This window comes from Gorilla gorilla, chromosome 11 (assembly GCF_029281585.2).
Source record: "Gorilla gorilla gorilla isolate KB3781 chromosome 11, NHGRI_mGorGor1-v2.1_pri, whole genome shotgun sequence".
Taxonomy (NCBI): domain Eukaryota; kingdom Metazoa; phylum Chordata; class Mammalia; order Primates; family Hominidae; genus Gorilla; species Gorilla gorilla.
Window position 1 is genome coordinate 104,200,059 of NC_073235.2, and position 18,107 is coordinate 104,218,165.

The following is an 18,107-nucleotide window of genomic DNA, read 5'->3' on the forward strand; positions in this document are numbered from 1 at the left end:
CTGGTAGAATTTGGCTATGAATCCATCTGGTCCTGGACTCTTTTTGGTTGGTAAGCTATTGATTATTGCCACAATTTCAGCTCCTGTTATTGGTCTATTCAGAGATTCAACTTCTTCCTGGTTTAGTCTTGGGAGAGTGTATGTGTCGAGGAATTTATCCATTTCTCCTAGATTTTCTAGTTTATTTGCATAGAGGTGTTTGTAGTATTCTCTGATGGTAGTTTGTATTTCTGTGGGATCGGTGGTGATATCCCCTTTATCATTTTTTATTGCGTCTATTTGATTCTTCTCTTTTTTCTTTATTAGTCTTGCTAGCGGTCTATCAATTTTGTTGATCCTTTCAAAAAACCAGCTCCTGGATTCATTAATTTTTTGAAGGGTTTTTTTGTCTCTATTTCCTTCAGTTCTGTTCTGATTTTAGTTATTTCTTGCCTTCTGCTAGCTTTTGAATGTGTTTGCTCTTGCTTTTCTAGTTCTTTTAATTGTGATGTTAGGGTGTCAATTTTAGATCTTTCCTGCTTTCTCTTGTGAACATTTAGTGCTATAAATTTCCCTCTACACACTGCTTTGAATGCGTCCCAGAGATTCTGGTATGTTGTGTCTTTGTTCTCGTTGGTCTCAAAGAACATCTTTATTTCTGCCTTCATTTCGTTATGTACCCAGTAGTCATTCAGGAGCAGGTTGTTCAGTTTCCATGTAGTTGAGCAGTTTTGAGTGAGATTCTTAATCCTGAGTTCTAGTTTGATTGCACTGTGGTCTGAGAGACAGTTTGTTATAATTTCTGTTCTTTTACATTGGCTGAGGAGAGCTTTACTTCCAACTATGTGGTCAATTTTGGAATACGTGTGGTGTGGTGCTGAAAAAAATGTATATTCTGTTGATTTGGGGTGGAGAGTTCTGTAGATGTCTATTAGGTCCACTTGGTGCAGAGCTGAGTTCAATTCCTGGGTATCCTTGTTGACTTTCTGTCTCGTTGATCTGTCTAATGTTGACAGTGGGGTGTTAAAGTCTCCCATTATTAATGTGTGGGAGTCTCAGTCTCTTTGTAGGTCACTCAGGACTTGCTTTATGAATCTGGGTGCTCCTGTATTGGGTGCATATATATTTAGGATAGTTAGCTCTTCTTGTTGAATTGATCCCTTTACCATTATGTAATGGCCTTCTTTGTCTCTTTTGATCTTTGTTGGTTTAAAGTCTGTTTTATCAGAGACTAGGATTGCAACCCCTGCCTTTTTTTGTTTTCCATTTGCTTGGTAGATCTTCCTCCATCCTTTTATTTTGAGCCTATGTGTGCCTCTGCACGTGAGATGGGTTTTCTGAATACAGCACACTGATGGGTCTTCACTCTTTATCCAATTTGCCAGTCTGTGTCTTTTAATTGGACCATTTAGTCCATTTACATTTAAAGTTAATATTGTTATGTGTGAATTTGAACCTGTCATTATGATGTTAGCTGGTTATTTTGCTTGTTAGTTGATGCAGTTTCTTCCTAGTCTCGATGGTCTTTACATTTTGGCATGATTTTGCAGCAGCTGGTACTGGTTGTTCCTTTCCATGTTTAGCACTTCCTTCAGGACCTCTTTTAGGGCAGGCCTGGTGGTGACAAAATCTCTCAGCATTTGCTTGTCTGTAAAGTATTTTATTTCTCCTTCAATTATGAAGCTTAGTTTGGCTGGATATGAAATTCTGGGTTGAAAATTCTTTTCTTTAAGAATGTTGAATATTGGCCCCCACTCTCTTCTGGCTTGTAGAGTTTCTGCCGAGAGATCCGCTGTTAGTCTGATGGGCTTCCCTTTGAGGGTAACCCGACCTTTCTCTCTGGCTGCCCTTAACATTTTTTCCTTCATTTCAACTTTGGTGAATCTGACAATTATGTGTCTTGGAGTTGCTCTTCTCGAGGAGTATCTTTGTGGCATTCTCTGTATTTCCTGAATCTGAATGTTGGCCTGCCTTGCTAGATTGGGGAAGTTCTCCTGGATAATATCCTGCAGAGTGTTTCCAACTTGGTTCCATTCTCCCCGTCACTTTCAGGTACACCAATCAGACGCAGATTTGGTCTTTTCACATAGTCCCATATTTCTTGAAGGCTTTGTTCGTTTCTTTTTATTCTTTTTTCTCTAAACTTCCCTTCTCACTTCATTTCATTCATTTCATCTTCCATCGCTGAGACCCTTTCTTCCAGTTGATCGCATCGGCTCCTGAGGCTTCTGCATTCTTCACGTAGTTCTCGAGCCTTGGTTTTCAGCTCCATCAGCTCCTTTAAGCACTTCTCTGTATTGGTTATTCTAGTTATACATTCTTCTAAATTTTTTTCAAAGTTTTCAACTTCTTTGCCTTTGGTTTGAATGTCCTCCCGTAGCTCGGAGTAATTTGATTGTCTGAAGCCTTCTTCTCTCAGCTCGTCAAAGTCATTCTCTGTCCAGCTTTGTTCCGTTGCTGGTGAGGAACTGTGTTCCTTTGGAGGAGGAGAGGCGCTCTGCTTTTTAGAGTTTCCAGTTTTTCTGCTCTGTTTTTTCCCCATCTTTGTGGTTTTATCTACTTTTGGTCTTTGATGATGGTGATGTACAGATGGGTTTTTGGTGTGGATGTCCTTTCTGTTTGTTAGTTTTCCTTCTAACAGACAGGACCCTCAGCTGCAGGTCTATTGGAGTACTCGGCCGTGTGAGGTGTCAGTCTGCCCCTGCTGGGGGGTGCCTCCCAGTTAGGCTGCACGGGGGTCAGGGGTCAGGGACCCACTTGAGGATGCAGTCTGCCCGTTCTCAGATCTCCAGCTGCGTGCTGGGAGAACCACTGCTCTCTTCAAAGCTGTCAGACAGGGACATTTAAGTCTGCAGAGGTTACTGCTGTCTTTTTGTTTGGCAGGGCACAGACAAATGGATACTTTTCAAAAGAAGGCACACATGTGGCCAACAATCATGTGAAAAAAAGCTCAACATCACTGATCATTAGAGAAATGCAGATCAAAACCACAATGAGATACCATCTCACACCAGTCAGAATGGCTATTACTAAAAACTCAAAAAAAAAAAAAAAGCAGATGCTGACGAGGTTGCAGAGAAAAAGGAATGCTTATACACTGTTGGTGGGAGTGTAAATAAGTTCAACCATGGTGGAAGACAGTGTGGTGATTCCTCAAAGACCTAAAAACAAAAATACCTTTTGACACAGCAATCCCATTACTGGGTATATACCCAAAAGAATATGAATTGTTCTGTTATAAAAATACATGCACGCATATGCTCATTGCAGCACCATTCACAAGGACAAAGACATGGAATCAACCTGAAAGCCCATCAATGATAGACTAGATAAAGAAAATGTAGTCCATATACACCATGGAATACTATGCATCCATAAAAAAGAATGAGATCATATCCTTTCCAGGGGCATGGATGGAGCTGGAGGCCATTATCCTTAGCAAACTAACACAGGAACAGAAAAACAAATACTACTTGTTCTCACTTATAAGTGGGAGCTAAATGATTAGAACACATGGACACATACAGGGGAACAATACACAGTGGGGCCTATCAGAGCATAGAAGACAGGAGGAGGCAGAGGATCAGAAAAATAACTTGAGTACTAGGCTTAATACCTGGTGATGAAATAATCTGTACAACAAACCCCCATGACACAAGTTTACCTATGTACCAAGCCTGCACATGTACCCCAGAATTTAAAAGTTAAAAAAAAATATTTCCTCTTCTCTTCCTCTGGGACTCAACTATATGTTATAAATTGAGTGACAGTATCCCACGAGTTTCTTACATTTTTCCATTCTTTTTTTCCTCTGAGCTTCAATTTGAATGATTTTGATTGACCAATCTTTCAGTTCACAGATCCTTTCTCTTACTGTTTCCAGAATGCTTTTAAGTCCTTCAATGAATTATCCATTTCAAATACTGTATTTTTTAGATCTAGAATTTTTACTTGGTTCTCTTCCATTTTCACTGTCTTCAAAATTCCCATTTTGCCCACCTTTTGTACACCGTTTCCACGTTGATATGTTTATGACAGTTATTTTAAAGTTCTTGTCTCTAATTTGAACATCTGGGTCATCTGTGGGTTTACTTCTATTGACTGCTTTTATCCCTCCATAAGTGGTAATTTTTTATTCTATGAATGGACATTATAAATGATACAGACTCTGGATTTTTTAAATATCTTCCTCTAAAAAGTGTTCAGTTCTTTTTTGGAAGGCAATTCCTGGCAGATTATGTTCGTCCTATAGAGGCTTCGTTAGAGGATGTGTCTATTTCAGTTTCTGTAGAACATGGTCCTTGCTCTTAAAACTTGGCCTTTCTGGGATCTCAACTGAATTCTGGGACTATTTAATGAGAACTCTCTGCTTTCGCTCAGACTCCAATAACTCTGAATTTGGACTTCTGAACTTTCTAGTCAGCTCTCAGCCCTCCAGCGTCTGTTCTCTGTAGTTTCTCCTGGAGGCTTACCCTGTACACACCCAACTTATTTTCAGCCAAGAACCTGAGAAGAATACCTACATAGATTTCTGGGCTCTTTATCTGCTATTGCTTTTTCTTTAGAAACCTGCTCAACAAATTCCAGCCCCCGTAGGAGCCCTACATTGCCATCTCTGCTTTCTCTTCTTTCTCTTCTTTCTCTGCTTTCTCTTCTTCCTCTGCTCAGCATCTGCTTCCTCCGCGCACCAAGACTGCCATTCTCTGCTTGGGTTTCTCTCTGCTTGGGTTTCACTCCGCTGTGCGGGAATCACTGCCAGATAAAAAGCTGCTGTAAATGTGGAGCTCACCGCTTGTGCTTCCCTTCTCTTTAGAAGTGCCTCCTTCCACTTTCCATTGTCCAATGCCAGGATATAGTTCCTTCATGTATTTTTCTCTTTCATAGCTGTTTAGAGCAGACGAGTGAATCCAATACCAGCTATTCCAGCATGGCCAGAACCAGAAATCCACTACTACTCATTCTTCAGTCTGAGTTTTTATATCACTTTCCCAGCAGCTTTCTGGATCAATTAAACTAAGTTAAATCCACTTCCTATGTCTTTTCAGTTGTTAGTTTGTATGGATTTAAAAAATTTTAACCTAGATCTATGTTGTACATTTTAGCGAATTAAAGTCCTAAAGCGTATGCAATGTAATTTTATTTTATCCTAATTATATACTATATAAAGTCAAGAATTTCTACAATGGTTAAAACAAAGAAACAACTTTTTTCTTACTCCCTGTATTAATCATGGTTTTTTGTTGTTTTTGTTGTTTGTTTTGGTTTGATATTTTTGAGACAGGGTCTCACTCTGTCACTCAAGCTGGAGTGCAGTGATAGGATCATGGCTCACTGCAGCCTCAAACTACTGGGTGCAAGCCATCCTCTGCCTCAGCCTCCAGAGTAGCTGGCACTACAGGTACATGCCACCACACCCAGTTAATTTTTTAATATTTATTTTGTAGAGATGGGGCCTCACTATGTTGACCAGGCCAGTTTTGAACTCCAGGCCTCAAGCATTCCTCCTGCTTTGGCCTCCCAAAATGCTGGGATTATAGGCGTGAGCCACTATGCTCAGTCAATCACATTTTGTTTTGTTTTTAAGAAAAAAAAAAGCTTCTGTAAGTTATGATGTTCTGGCATCTTAAAAATCTTGTTGAGGGAGAGACTTCCCCTCCCAGGGTTAGACTGCTAGAGACAGCAAAGGCTTAGCAGAGAGCACATCTTTTATTTGCAAACTAACCAATCCCAAGGCTATAGCTCCAACCACTTTTTTTTTTTTTTTTTTTTATCTCACTCTGTTGCCCAGGCTGGAGTGCAGTAGTGCCATCTTGGCTCACTGCAAACTCTGTCTCTCGGGTTCATGCGATTCTCTTGCCTCAACCTCCCAGGTAGCTGAGATTACAGGCATGTGCCATCACACCCAGCTAAGTTTTGTATTCTTAGTAGAGACGGGTTTCACCATGTTAACCAGGCTGGTCTCGAACTCCTGACCTTAAGTGATCTGCTCTCCTTGGCCTCCCAAAGTGCTGCGCTTACAGGCATGAGCTACCATGCCCAGCCAACCACCTCCTAATCTAATTCTCACACACATTTCCCTTGCCCTAAATTATCCCAGGGCCAGGTATTAGAAAACTAGAGACCACTTCTATAACCCAAAGACCCCTGAAATTATTCAAACTAGCCAATCCTAAACTGGTTTCCTGCCTTGCCTTTCCCTCAGCAACCCCCAAAAGGCCTAGACTCTCCCCTCACTCCTGTCCTCTGCCTCCTCACCATTCTGATACTTCCCCTGTGGCCCTCAGTGGTGTGTCATGTCCCCTACTCTCAGAGAATGTAACAAATTCTTTTTTCAATGACAGTACCTCTCCATGTTTTCATACAGTCATACTTCTGTAAGTTAAATCCTGGGTGCAATTTTAGAATTCCACCCCACCCACCCCCTAATTTCCATTCCTCGGAAGCTGCCTTTTCGACCTCTAAATAAATTTCTCTAAGTTTTGCCTTCATGTTTCTAAGTAACATGTTTATATTGTTCATTGTTTTTTTTAGTTTGAAATACTAACTACTAACTGCATATTGTGGAAGAAAAATATTATCTCTCAATTCTCCACTGACAGTTTTCATACTTCTCGCCATTCCTCCAATATATTCTATAACATACATTTTTGTTAGATTGTTAGTGTTTATATTAGTTTATATGTGTAACTGTCAGAGTTTAACAATATATTACAGTAATTATATTTCCTTTCCTGTATCATTTTTAATTTCCCTGTAGTTAACATGTGTCTTGCTTTTTTATGTTTCTTTGTTTGCTTGTCCAATTTTCTGTGTAATTACTAAGTCATTCTCAAACTTTCTATTAGAGTTCCATTAAAACTGTCCTTTTAATGTGCTCAAACTAACAGTACCTATTTAAATAAATACAGGAAACAGATTTTGATTATGCTAATGAAGATAAACACCTATATACTTTACATTATTTTCAAGTATTAATGTTTCAAATTTTATTTAAATGGACATATATCCCCCAAATTCTTGAGAATTTGCCAATGAAGCTTAGGAAAACTATTTACTATTAGTAAAACAAACAGTATGTATTGCCTCCAGCAAAACTATTCCTTGTTTTTTCATTGCTTAAAACAAACAAACAAACAAACAAACAACAACAACAAAAACCTATGCTTAAAAAACTGTCTTCACAGTGTGGCGATTCCTCAAGGATCTAGAACTAGAAATACCATTTAACCCAGCGATCCCATTACTGGGTATATACCCAAAGGATTATAAATCATGCTACTATAAAGACACATGCACACATATGTTTATTGTGGCACTTTTCACAATAGCAAAGACTTGGAACCAACCCAAATGTCCATCAATGATAGACTGGATTAAGAAAATGTGGCACATATACACCATGGAATACTATGCAGCCATAAAAAAGGATGAGTTCATGTCCTTTGCAGGGACATGGATGAAGCTGGAAACCATCATTCTTAGCAAACTATCATGAGGACAGAAAACCGAACACTGCATGTTCTCACTCATAGGTGGGAATTGAACAATGTGAATACATGGACACAGGGTGGGGAACATCACACACCAGGGCCTGTAGGGGGCTGGAGGGCTGGGGAAGGGATAGCATTAGGAGAAATACCTAATGTAAATGATGAGTTGACAGGTGCAGCAAGCCAACATGGCACATATATACCTATGTAACAAACCTACATGTTGTGCACATGTACCCTAGAACTTAAAGTATAATAAAAAAAAATAAAAAACTGTCTTCACTACTCAACACTTAAACAGATAAAGTCTGAAAAATAATATGGAGCATAGAGGAGAAAAGGCTTTAGGATTTCCCTAAAATTCAACTAATGTAATAAATAATTGGACAAATCAATGAATCCTGCAGCCGTAAGGAATAATGTCATTCTTTTTTTTTTTTTTTTTTGAGACAGAGTCCAGCTTTGTTGTCCAGGCTGGAGTGCAGTGGCATGATCTCAACTCACTGCAACCTCCACCTCCTGGGTTCAAGTGATTCTCCTGCCTCAACCTCCTGAGTAGCTGGGATTACTGGTGTGCACCACCATGCCTGGCTAATTTTTGTATTTTTAGTAGAGACAGCATTTCACCATGTTGGTCAGGCTGGTCTCAAACTGCTGACATCAAGTAATCTGCCCACTTCAGCCTCCCAAAGTGCTGGGACTGCAGGTGTGAGTCACTGCGCCCAGGCATTTTTAAAAAAGTTTTAAGATACATTTAAGATTCTAATAAGCCTAACTGTAAACAGAAACATAGTAAGTGCTGGTGTGTGAGGCAGTTTAATGAAGTGTGGTCTGAAACCAGACTGCCCACATTCCCAGCTCAACCACTTACCACTTACCAGCTCTATGACCTTAAGAAAGGTCCTAAACCACAGAGTGCCTCAGTTTCTTCATCCGTAAAATAAGGATGATTGTGTGTGTGTGTGTGTGTTTGGGTTGTAATAAAGACTGACTAAGTTAATCCATGCAAAAATAATTAGATACAAAGGGGAATACAGGATAGAAGAAAAGGAATGGGAAAGGAGATGGGAAAAACTCTAAGGTGGAAGACAGTAGATGGGAAGAGAAGAGCAAGATAGAGATAAATACATGCATAATGAATACTGGAAACCACAGACAGTAACATCTCAGGAAAGAAATCTACTAAGATTATGCATTTCGCAGTAAAATTGTTTATTTTTTTAAAACACCACTATAGCCCATGGTATAGAAATAGAATACTGTAAGATACCAAATAAAAAGGCACTCACTGCTTTTGTTTCTTTTCTACTCATTTTTATAAAAAGACAGAATTAGGGTAGAATATTTGGAACTATAAGGAGCCATTCTAATATCTAGAAGAGATATTAACATTACCTGTACAGAAAAATACTTCACTTCATCGAACTTAATTACAGTGTTCTTCTCATCGTTTTTGGATAGCAAGCTACACATTTTTGTACATTTCACAGCTTTGTTTATAGAGATGCGAATGAATAAATTAGCATAATGTTGTAAACTGACTGAAAATAGAATGATATTCAGGAAATAAATTTTGTTGTAATTGAACAATAATACATTATAAAATTAATACATTAAACGATTCAGACCAAAACCTAAGAATCAATCATGTAGCATTAAACAATAGAAAAAAAGTATTCTAAAATAGTATTTTTGCCCATCACTGGTGGACACAATATAAGTAAAAGAAGGTTGATTCTTCCTTACATCCCTTATATTTTTAACCTCACATTTCCAACAAAGTTCCTTTGCAAGTTTTGCTATGTATTAATTTCAAGGTGACTAAGTATATGCAATATATAGTTGAAATTTTTCCTAAGGATAATTATGTCGAAATTCAAAATATTTAAAAATATATCAGATTAACTTATTTTTAATTTTGAGATAAAAAGTGTTCTACTCTAATTCACTTAAGAATATAGTTCATTTATACTATATTGGTCTGTATTGTATCTTTCATAGAATGCTACAGAGTAAAACAATTTTGTTTCATGATTTAACTATCTGCAAAAATCTCATTATACAGAATTATTTTCCAAAATTCTCTTTATATAAAAAAGAAACATCAAATCTCCATAATGAGGCTGGTTTTATGCTGTGATAAATCTAAAAATAAGCACTCAGCTTATTTAAAAGCACCAATATAAATTAAATCCTTTTTAAAATGTTTAAAGGAAGTACACATTACTTACAAATAAATTAGCATTATCATACAAGAAGATACATATTTTTCCTTTCATTTATATGGTGATTGCGGTGATTACAGATGGCTGAAAAGCTTTTGTTACTCCCACATCAAAAAGTCCACCATATTTCCCCTGCCACTAAATCTGGGCTGGCTCTATGATTACATTAACCAATAAAATGTAATGGAACGTGACTAGGGTTGGGACTAGTAAGCCAAAAAGGCACTCACCTAGAGCACAAAATTTAAGGGGACACCAACAACTAGTAATCAAGATAAATAACATATTACTGTGATATATTTTTAAATTAAAATTAATAAAGGGAGGATAAAACATGATAGGACTCAGGGAAAGAGAGAGAGATCCAACCATTTCAGCATCCCTGCTAAGTCTAGCCTTCCATGCATCCCCACTAAAGCAACTAGACATGTAAATGGGCCACTTCAGATATTCTAGCCCTTTTGAACTGTCAGACAACTATAGCCCAAGCTTTTATATCATGAAGCAGAAGAAGCTACTAGTGAATGAACAGTAGTGATTGATGATAAAATGGTGAATGTGTTAAGCCACTAAGTTTTGGAATGGTTTGTAATGCAGCAATGGATAACTGAAACAGTGAGATATAATTACTATGATTCTTAAATCAAAAGAAAGGATACTCTTAGGCATAAAATGTCTGCAGTTCTTTATATGAATGCCCAGGCAGCCAACCTACAACAATCAAAACAAAAACACAGACAGTGAATGCATTTAAAAAGTTAACTGTTCTTTCACTTTACACTGAGCTCTATTTTTAAAAAGCAAAACTCCATGTTGTTGGTTTTTCTCATTTGAAATATTGTTTCTCATGAAAAATATCTAGTTAATAGAAATCATCGGAAAGCAGAAATACAGAAGAAAAATGGGCAGGCCACATTCAAAGTAAACCTAAAATGAACAAGAATACAAAGCCAAAGAATAATTCATTATTAACATAAATCTGATCATCACTCTTTAAATTGTTTTTATTTGATATTAGGTGAGAACTGATAAAATATAGCACCCTGCATATAAAATTAAGAAATGTGCCTTATTTCAGACAAACTCTTTTATCCAGTATCCTAAGACCACTTAATTCATTCAGCAATGATTCATTGGCTATAACATGCCAAGGACTGTAAAATATTCATGCTCTTGCACCAAGTTTTTCTAAATGTTAAAGAAAATTGCATCATGTGCTTAACCAAAAAATCAAATACAAAATAAATGCAGGAACATCTGAATCCTAATATGAGGATTAGCCAAATATATTTAGCCATGTTTAGTATTTAAAACCAAGTAAAAATAACAGAAATATTATATTAAACATTGTATATGATAGGAGGTAGAGGGACAAGAAAAATTCTTATTTCATACCCAGTTACCACTCTAATAGTGTTCAGAAAATAAAAATAACTGTAAATGAATGTCATAATATTTGACAGTTCTATATGCATGTAGATTCTCATGTCTTGTTCCGTACTTTGAAAACAGAATAGCAGATTTTTCTGGTTCTCAGCCTAGATACGGGGTCCTCCCTCTATGTGGTGTGTGTGTGTGTGTGTGTGTGTGTGTGTGTGAAAGAGAGAGGGGGGTGTTTGCTTTTGTTTCTAGGAGGTTTTTTGGATCGGGGATGGGTGCAGGATCAATTTTCAAACTTTAGCATGATCTAGCAATAAATATAATCACTTTAAGAGCTCAGTAAAATTACTGATTCCCAGGCTCCTCTCCTAGAGATTCTAAGTTAGCAGATCTTAGGTGGAGCCTCAAGTTAATGTTTTATAAAAAGCATCTCAGGTAATTCCGATATAACTAGATTTGGGAATCCCTAATATAGAAGATATTATTTCTGTGAATCAGGATGTTTTCTATAATTTCAGTGATTATTACAATGTTTTTCTGACTCATAAAAGTGAAAAATTCATAAATATTCCATCAGAGAGAACCATTTTCTGCATATACTGTTTGATTATCAAATAATAAATAACTTATACAGGTTTTTGAGAGTTACTCATACATACCACATCCCCAAATGGCACCAAATTTGGTGTCTCCTGTGTTATTTCCAGTTCTTCACTATCAGACCCTTTAAGAGTTTTTCTCAGCATCTACAATGTAAATAAATTAAGATTTGGGAAGAGAAAGACAAACATAACTAGGTGAAACATCAATTCAATAATTATTGTATGAATCTCTAGTAAGTATCAGGTCTCCTCAGTAGTGGGGTATTAATATGATTAAGAAACTCATCCCTATCCACAATAAGAAGTTAGTAGAGAAATAAAAATGTACACAAATATAAAATTAAGGGAATTATGAAAGAAGAGAAAAGTACATAGTTCCTCAGTTTGTTAAGAGATTGAATATTTAGTAGGATATCTTGAAAAGCTTATAAGGAGAATTCCAGTTGGCCCTAGTATAGGAGATACCTTGAGTCTGAATCTCTACTCAATCAAATATATATATATATACACACACACACACACACACACACATACACACACATATATATGCACACATGCACACACATGCACACACATATACACACATATACATGCACACACACACTGTAGGGACAGAAAGCAAGGAAAGAGAAATCTTAAGAGATGTTGGAAAAGAACAGAGAGGAGTAGAGAACACAAAAGGAAGCACAGACAAAATCATCCTGAGAAAGAGAAAGTTCAACATTGAGCACAAAAATTCTGACCACAGGTCTAGGAGTTGGTAGTTCACAGCAATGGCCATAGAGAAGGGACCTAAAAGAGAAGGACCAGAAGTAGCTCATCATGATGAGCACTGCTTCTGGGGTGAAGGCATCAGAGAAGAAGAGGTATCCCTGCATACACGGCAGGGAAGAGAAAGAAGGATATAAGAGGGGAAAATTAAGCATACCAGAAAAACCGAAGAGAACAACAGGTTATGCCCCTCCTTTCCTCTTACCTCCTATCAATTACAACTTCATCCATTTAAAAAAACTACTTCAATACACTGAAAGAAGAGAGTACACTTAAACTATGGCAAAGAAATGACCATGGTCAAGAAATACGGAAAATCCGACCAACTCCATTAAAAGCTATTATAAGGAGAAAATGGGGAGAAATCTTCAGATGACAAAAATTCTTCCTCCCAAATAACCACAAAACAGAAGTAAATTATAACATAAGATTTCAAACTGAATTAAGTATCTTCAAACCAGCATTTGGAGATGTTTTTAAGCCTACAATTAACCATTCATTTATTCAACAATTAAAACAGAAGTTGACCAAAGAGAAGAAAGAAAAAATGAAATGAGTGTTGATCAATTCAGAAAAGAAATTTTTAAAAAAGACAAACCATCCCAGAAATAAATGCTAAATTACAAAGTGCCCAAAGGTAGCATCGATTCAAAAAAACTTTATAAGGAGAATTGAAGAAGATAAGAACCAGTGAAGAGAATGATAATGAGATAGAGAAAGAAGCATAAAGGGTCAGAGAAAAATGGTTGAATTGGAAGGCAGGCAAATGAAAAATCCTTGAAGTAAAACAAAACAATGGAGGAAAAACTAATGTTTAAAGTTATAATCCAAGAAAAATTTAAGTATTAAGAGAAAAATCTGTACGTGGATAGGACTCACCATGTGTCTAGAAAAACTGGCTGATAATGATCAGCTCCAAGATATGTCCTAGTAAAATTATTAGGCTTTATAAAGACATCTTGCCTACAGGCAAATGACCAAATTATCTATGAAGATAAGAAATAAGACTGGCATCATATTTCTCAAGGGCAACATACAAAGCAATGCGACTGCAGAGCTGTATTTTTATAAAATTCAAGGCAAGGAAGGTCAAGCCAAGGATTTTTATCCAACCAAGTCTATTTTTATCCAACAAAGTAACAGCATTCATGTATCAAGGCTATTTTAAAAAATACATGAAACAGGCATTCCAGATAACACTTTACTCTTGAGCCCCTCCCAAGAAACCTACTAAAAGATGAGCTTCAACCAAACCAAAAGATAGCAGGGAAAACTTCAGGATAAGACTTATGGAGAGGACAGGCACGGTGGCTCACACCTGTAATCCCAACACTTTGGGAGGCCGAGGTGGGTGTATCACTTGAGGCCAGGAGTTTGAGACCAGCTTGGCCAACATGGCGAAAACCCACCTCTACTAAAAATACAAAAATTAGCTGGGCGTGGTGGTGCACACCTGTAATTCCAGCTGCTTGGGAGACTGAGGCAGGAGAATCCCTTCAACCTGGGAGGTGGAGATTGCAGTGAGCCAAGATCGCACCACTGCACTCCAGCTTGGGCGATAGAGTGAGACTCTGTCTCAAAAAAAAAAAAAAAAAAAAAGACTTATGGAGAGCAGTTAATATATTTAACTGCAGAGTTAAGATTAAAGTAAAGATTCAAATGTTACTACTACAGAAGCCACCAAACAACTATAATAAATAATAAGGGAGAAAGAAAGGAACAAAGTACACATAAAACAACAAGAAATTAATTAATAAAATGATGAGAATAAGCCCCCACCTATCAATAATAACCTTGAATGTGAATGAATTAAGCTCTCCACTTCAAAGATATACATTGGCTAAATGGATCAAAAAACATGACCCGATCTTTTGGATTTGGGTAAAAGAAGCCAGACCTACTGGGTTTACATTTTGCTTCTGCCCTGTCTGGCTGTGTTACCCTGGGCAAGTTACTTAACCTCTCTAAGCCACAGATGCTGCATGCAATTTGCTGAATCATAACAGAACCTATTTTATGGGGCTCTTGTGAGACTTAAGGAAATTAATATAAATAGGTCAGACATGGTGGCTCACACCTGTAATCACAGCAATTTGGGAGGTCAAAGCAGGAGGACTGCTTGAGCCTAGGAGTTCGAGACCAGCCTGGGAAACCTAGTGATATCGGCCCCCATCTCTACAAAAGATAAAAGTAAATTAGCCTGGTGTGATGGCACATGCCTGTGGGCTGAGGTGGGATCATTGCTTGATCCCAGGAGTTCAAGGCTGTAGTGAGCTATGATTTTGCCACAGCACTCCAGCCTGGGGGACAGAGCAAGACTCTGTCCACACACACACAAAATTAATATAAAGAAAGCAACTAATATACAGTACCTGGTATATGGTAATCAATACTTAAGAGTTTACTCTAGTTAAAAACCGAATTGCCTTTCCCAAAAATGCATATGATGCAATCCTCACTCCTTGTGCCTCAGAATGTCATTGTATTTGGAGATTGGATTTTTAAAGAGGTAATTAGATTAAAATGAGGTCATCAGGGTGGACCCTAATCCCATATGCTAAGAGAGGTCTCAGAAGAAACCAACTCTACCACCTTAATTTTGGACTTCCAAGCCCCAAAACTGTGAGAAAATAAATGTCTGAGGTTTAAAATACCCAGTCTGTGGAGCTTTGTCATGCAGCTCTAGCAACAAATGCTGCTTGCATTATGGGACAGCAATGCCAGATTTTACATATGGTAAGCATTCCTTCTATAAGCATTTATTAGCACCTACTACCTGCTGGCTGAGCTGGGACTCATATAGGGTAATTGCCTCCAGCATAATTTTTTTGGGCCACGGGGCAGACAGGGTCTTGCTCTGTCACCCAGGATGAAATGCAGTGGTACAATCATAGCTCACTGAAGCCTCAAACTCCTGGGCTCAAGCGATCCTCTCACCTTGGCCTCTCAAAGTACTAGGATTAGAGGCATGAGCCATCATACCCAGCCTCAGGCACAAAACTTAACTGAATGCCAAAAAACTCAGTCACCATGATAATAATGTGTATACACTTTTTTTTTTTAATTTTGGTAGAGGAGAAGGGGCATGGAGCTCTCATGCTCTCTCTGGGCATGTGACCCTCGAGGAATATTTTAATGCATGTTTTTAAAAAAATCAAAATGCTTTCCCCACTTCTCACTACTGCACTTCACCAATATTACAAAGAAAATAGGCTGGACACAGTGGCTTATGCCTATAATCCCAGCACTTTGGGAGGCCAAGGTGGGCAGATCATTTGAGCCCAGGAGTTCCAGACCAGCCTGGGCTACATGGCAAAACCACGTCTCTACAAAATATACAAAAATTAGCCAGGCATGGTGGCGAGTTCCTACAGTCCTAGCTACTCAGGAGGCTGAGTTGGGAGGATCACCTGAGCCCAGGAGGTTGAGGCTGCAGTGAACTGTGATTATGCCACTACACTCCAGCCTCTGTGACAGAGTAAGATCCTGTCTCAAACAAAAAAAAAAGAAAGAAAGAAAGAAAGAAAAAAGAAAAGAGAAAGAAAAATGCAAAAAAGTTGATTAAAAAAAAAAAACATGACCCAACTATATGCTGCCTATAAGAAACTCATCTCATCTGTAAAGGCACATATAGAATGAAAGTAAAGGGCTAGAAAAAAATATTCCAAGAATAGCTATGCCAGGAGCAGAAGTAGCTATGGTTATATCAGATAAAATAGACTTAAAGTAAAAAACAGTAAAGAGACAATTTAAAAAAAGATCATTAGGTCATTATATAATGATAAACGTGTCAATTCAGCAACAGGATATAACAATTCTAAATATATTATGTACCCAACACCAGAGTACTCAGATATATAAATAGTATTACATCCAAAGGGAAGGATAGACTCCAATACAATAATATCTGGGGACTTTAACACACTACTCTCAGCATTAGACAGATCATCTAGACAGAAAACTAACAGAGGAACATGGGATTTAAATTACACATTAAACCAAATAGACCTAACAGACATTTACAGAATATTTCATCCAACAGCTACTGAATACACACTCTTCTCATCACCACATGGAAAATTATCCATGACAGACTATATCTTAGGACACAAAACAAGTCTTAACAAATTTTAAAACATTAAAATCATATCAAGTATCTTCTGAGACCACAATGGAATAAAACTAGAAATCAATAACAAGGGGAACTTTGGAAACTGTACAAACACATGTAAATTAACAACATGCTCTTCAATGATCATTGGGTCAAGGAAGAAATTAAACAGAAAATTAAAAAATTTCTTGAAACTCATACAAATTGAAACACAACATACCAAAACTATGGGATACAGCAAAAGCAGTGCTAAGAGGGAAGATTATAGCAGTAAGTTCAATATCCCTTCATGATAAAAAAAAAATTCAACAAACTGGCATAGAAGGAATGTACTTCAACATAATAAAGCCCATATATAACAAATGCATGGCTAACATCATACTGAATGGGGAAGAGCTAAAATCCTTTCCTCTAAGAACTAGAATAAGACAAGAATGCCCACTTTCACCACTGTACTGAAAGTCCCAGCCAGAGTAATCAGGCGAGAGAAAAAAAATAAAAGGCACCCAAATTGGAAAAGGGAAAGTCAAGTTGTCCCTATTTGCTAATGATATGATCTTTTATCTAAAAAAACCTATAGATTCCTACAAAAAAACTCCTCTATCTGATAAATAAATTCAGTAAAGTTACAGCATACAAAATCAACATGATGTTATGAAACTAGAAATCAATAACAGGAAATTTGGAAAATTCACAAAGATGTGGAAATTAACAACAGGCTTCTAAATAACTAAGGGATCAAAGAAGAGATCAAATAGAAATCAAAAAATATTTTGAGACCAACAAAAATGGAAACACAATATACTCAAACTTATGGGATGCTGCGAAAGCAGTTATAAGAGGGAAGGTTAGAACAATAAATATCTACATCAAAAAAGAAGATCTCAAATAAACAACCTAACTTGACACTTTTAATAACTGTGTAGCAAAAACAAAGTAAGCCCAAAGTTAGCAGAAGAAAAAAATAATAAAGATTGGAGCAGAAATAAAATAGAGAACAGAAAAATCATTTTAAACATTAATGAAACTAAGGATTGCACAGCAAAAAGCACTATTGACAGTCAAAAAAAAAAAACTGTTGAATTATGAGAAAATATTTGTGACACTTATCACAGATGAATGCTAGTATCCCTAACAATTAAACGATTTTTGAAAATGTCCTAATATCTTCCAACAACTTTGAAAAGGTGAGATTCAATTTGATTCCCCTTTGCCGTTTAAGTCTCCATGCTCTAGTGGTACTACTAAGTACAGTGGTAAACTCAAGAGTTTCAGGAGGCCAATAATTCACTTTGCAGACAGGACGCAGATTTGCTTCTGCAGATTCACTCTGTAATAACCTCAGGAATGAAAATAGGGGTAACTGAAGTTTCTGAAGTTTGGCCCTGTAACCAAATAAATAAAATCCCAGTGATGATGATGATGGTGACAGCAGCTAACTTTTGACTCTGTACTTTGTTCTTTGTACTGTGCTAAGCACTTTATATCATTATTTCCTTTTGTTCTCCTTTAAGTAAGGCAGGTAGTAATTGTCTTCATTGAACAGTGA

General features: G+C 37.2%; 1 protein-coding gene across 5 annotated transcripts in view; it reads right to left on the bottom strand.

Annotated features, from left to right (window-relative positions):
• Positions 1-18,107, bottom strand: part of C2CD6 (C2 calcium dependent domain containing 6) — a 124,073-nt gene that overhangs the window by 98,921 nt on the left and 7,045 nt on the right. For all 5 annotated transcript variants that reach the window (XR_008677437.2, XM_055379402.2, XM_019022116.3 and 2 more), the window contains exons 2-4: positions 11,734-11,820; positions 10,354-10,405; positions 8,865-9,010 (exon numbers count right to left, since the gene is read on the bottom strand). Coding sequence is in view for 4 of the 5 variants with exons in the window: in XM_055379402.2 (XP_055235377.1) it covers positions 8,865-9,010; positions 10,354-10,405; positions 11,734-11,820 (285 nt within the window). In the remaining variant the exon portion in view is untranslated. The remainder of the gene's footprint in view (positions 1-8,864; positions 9,011-10,353; positions 10,406-11,733; positions 11,821-18,107) is intronic.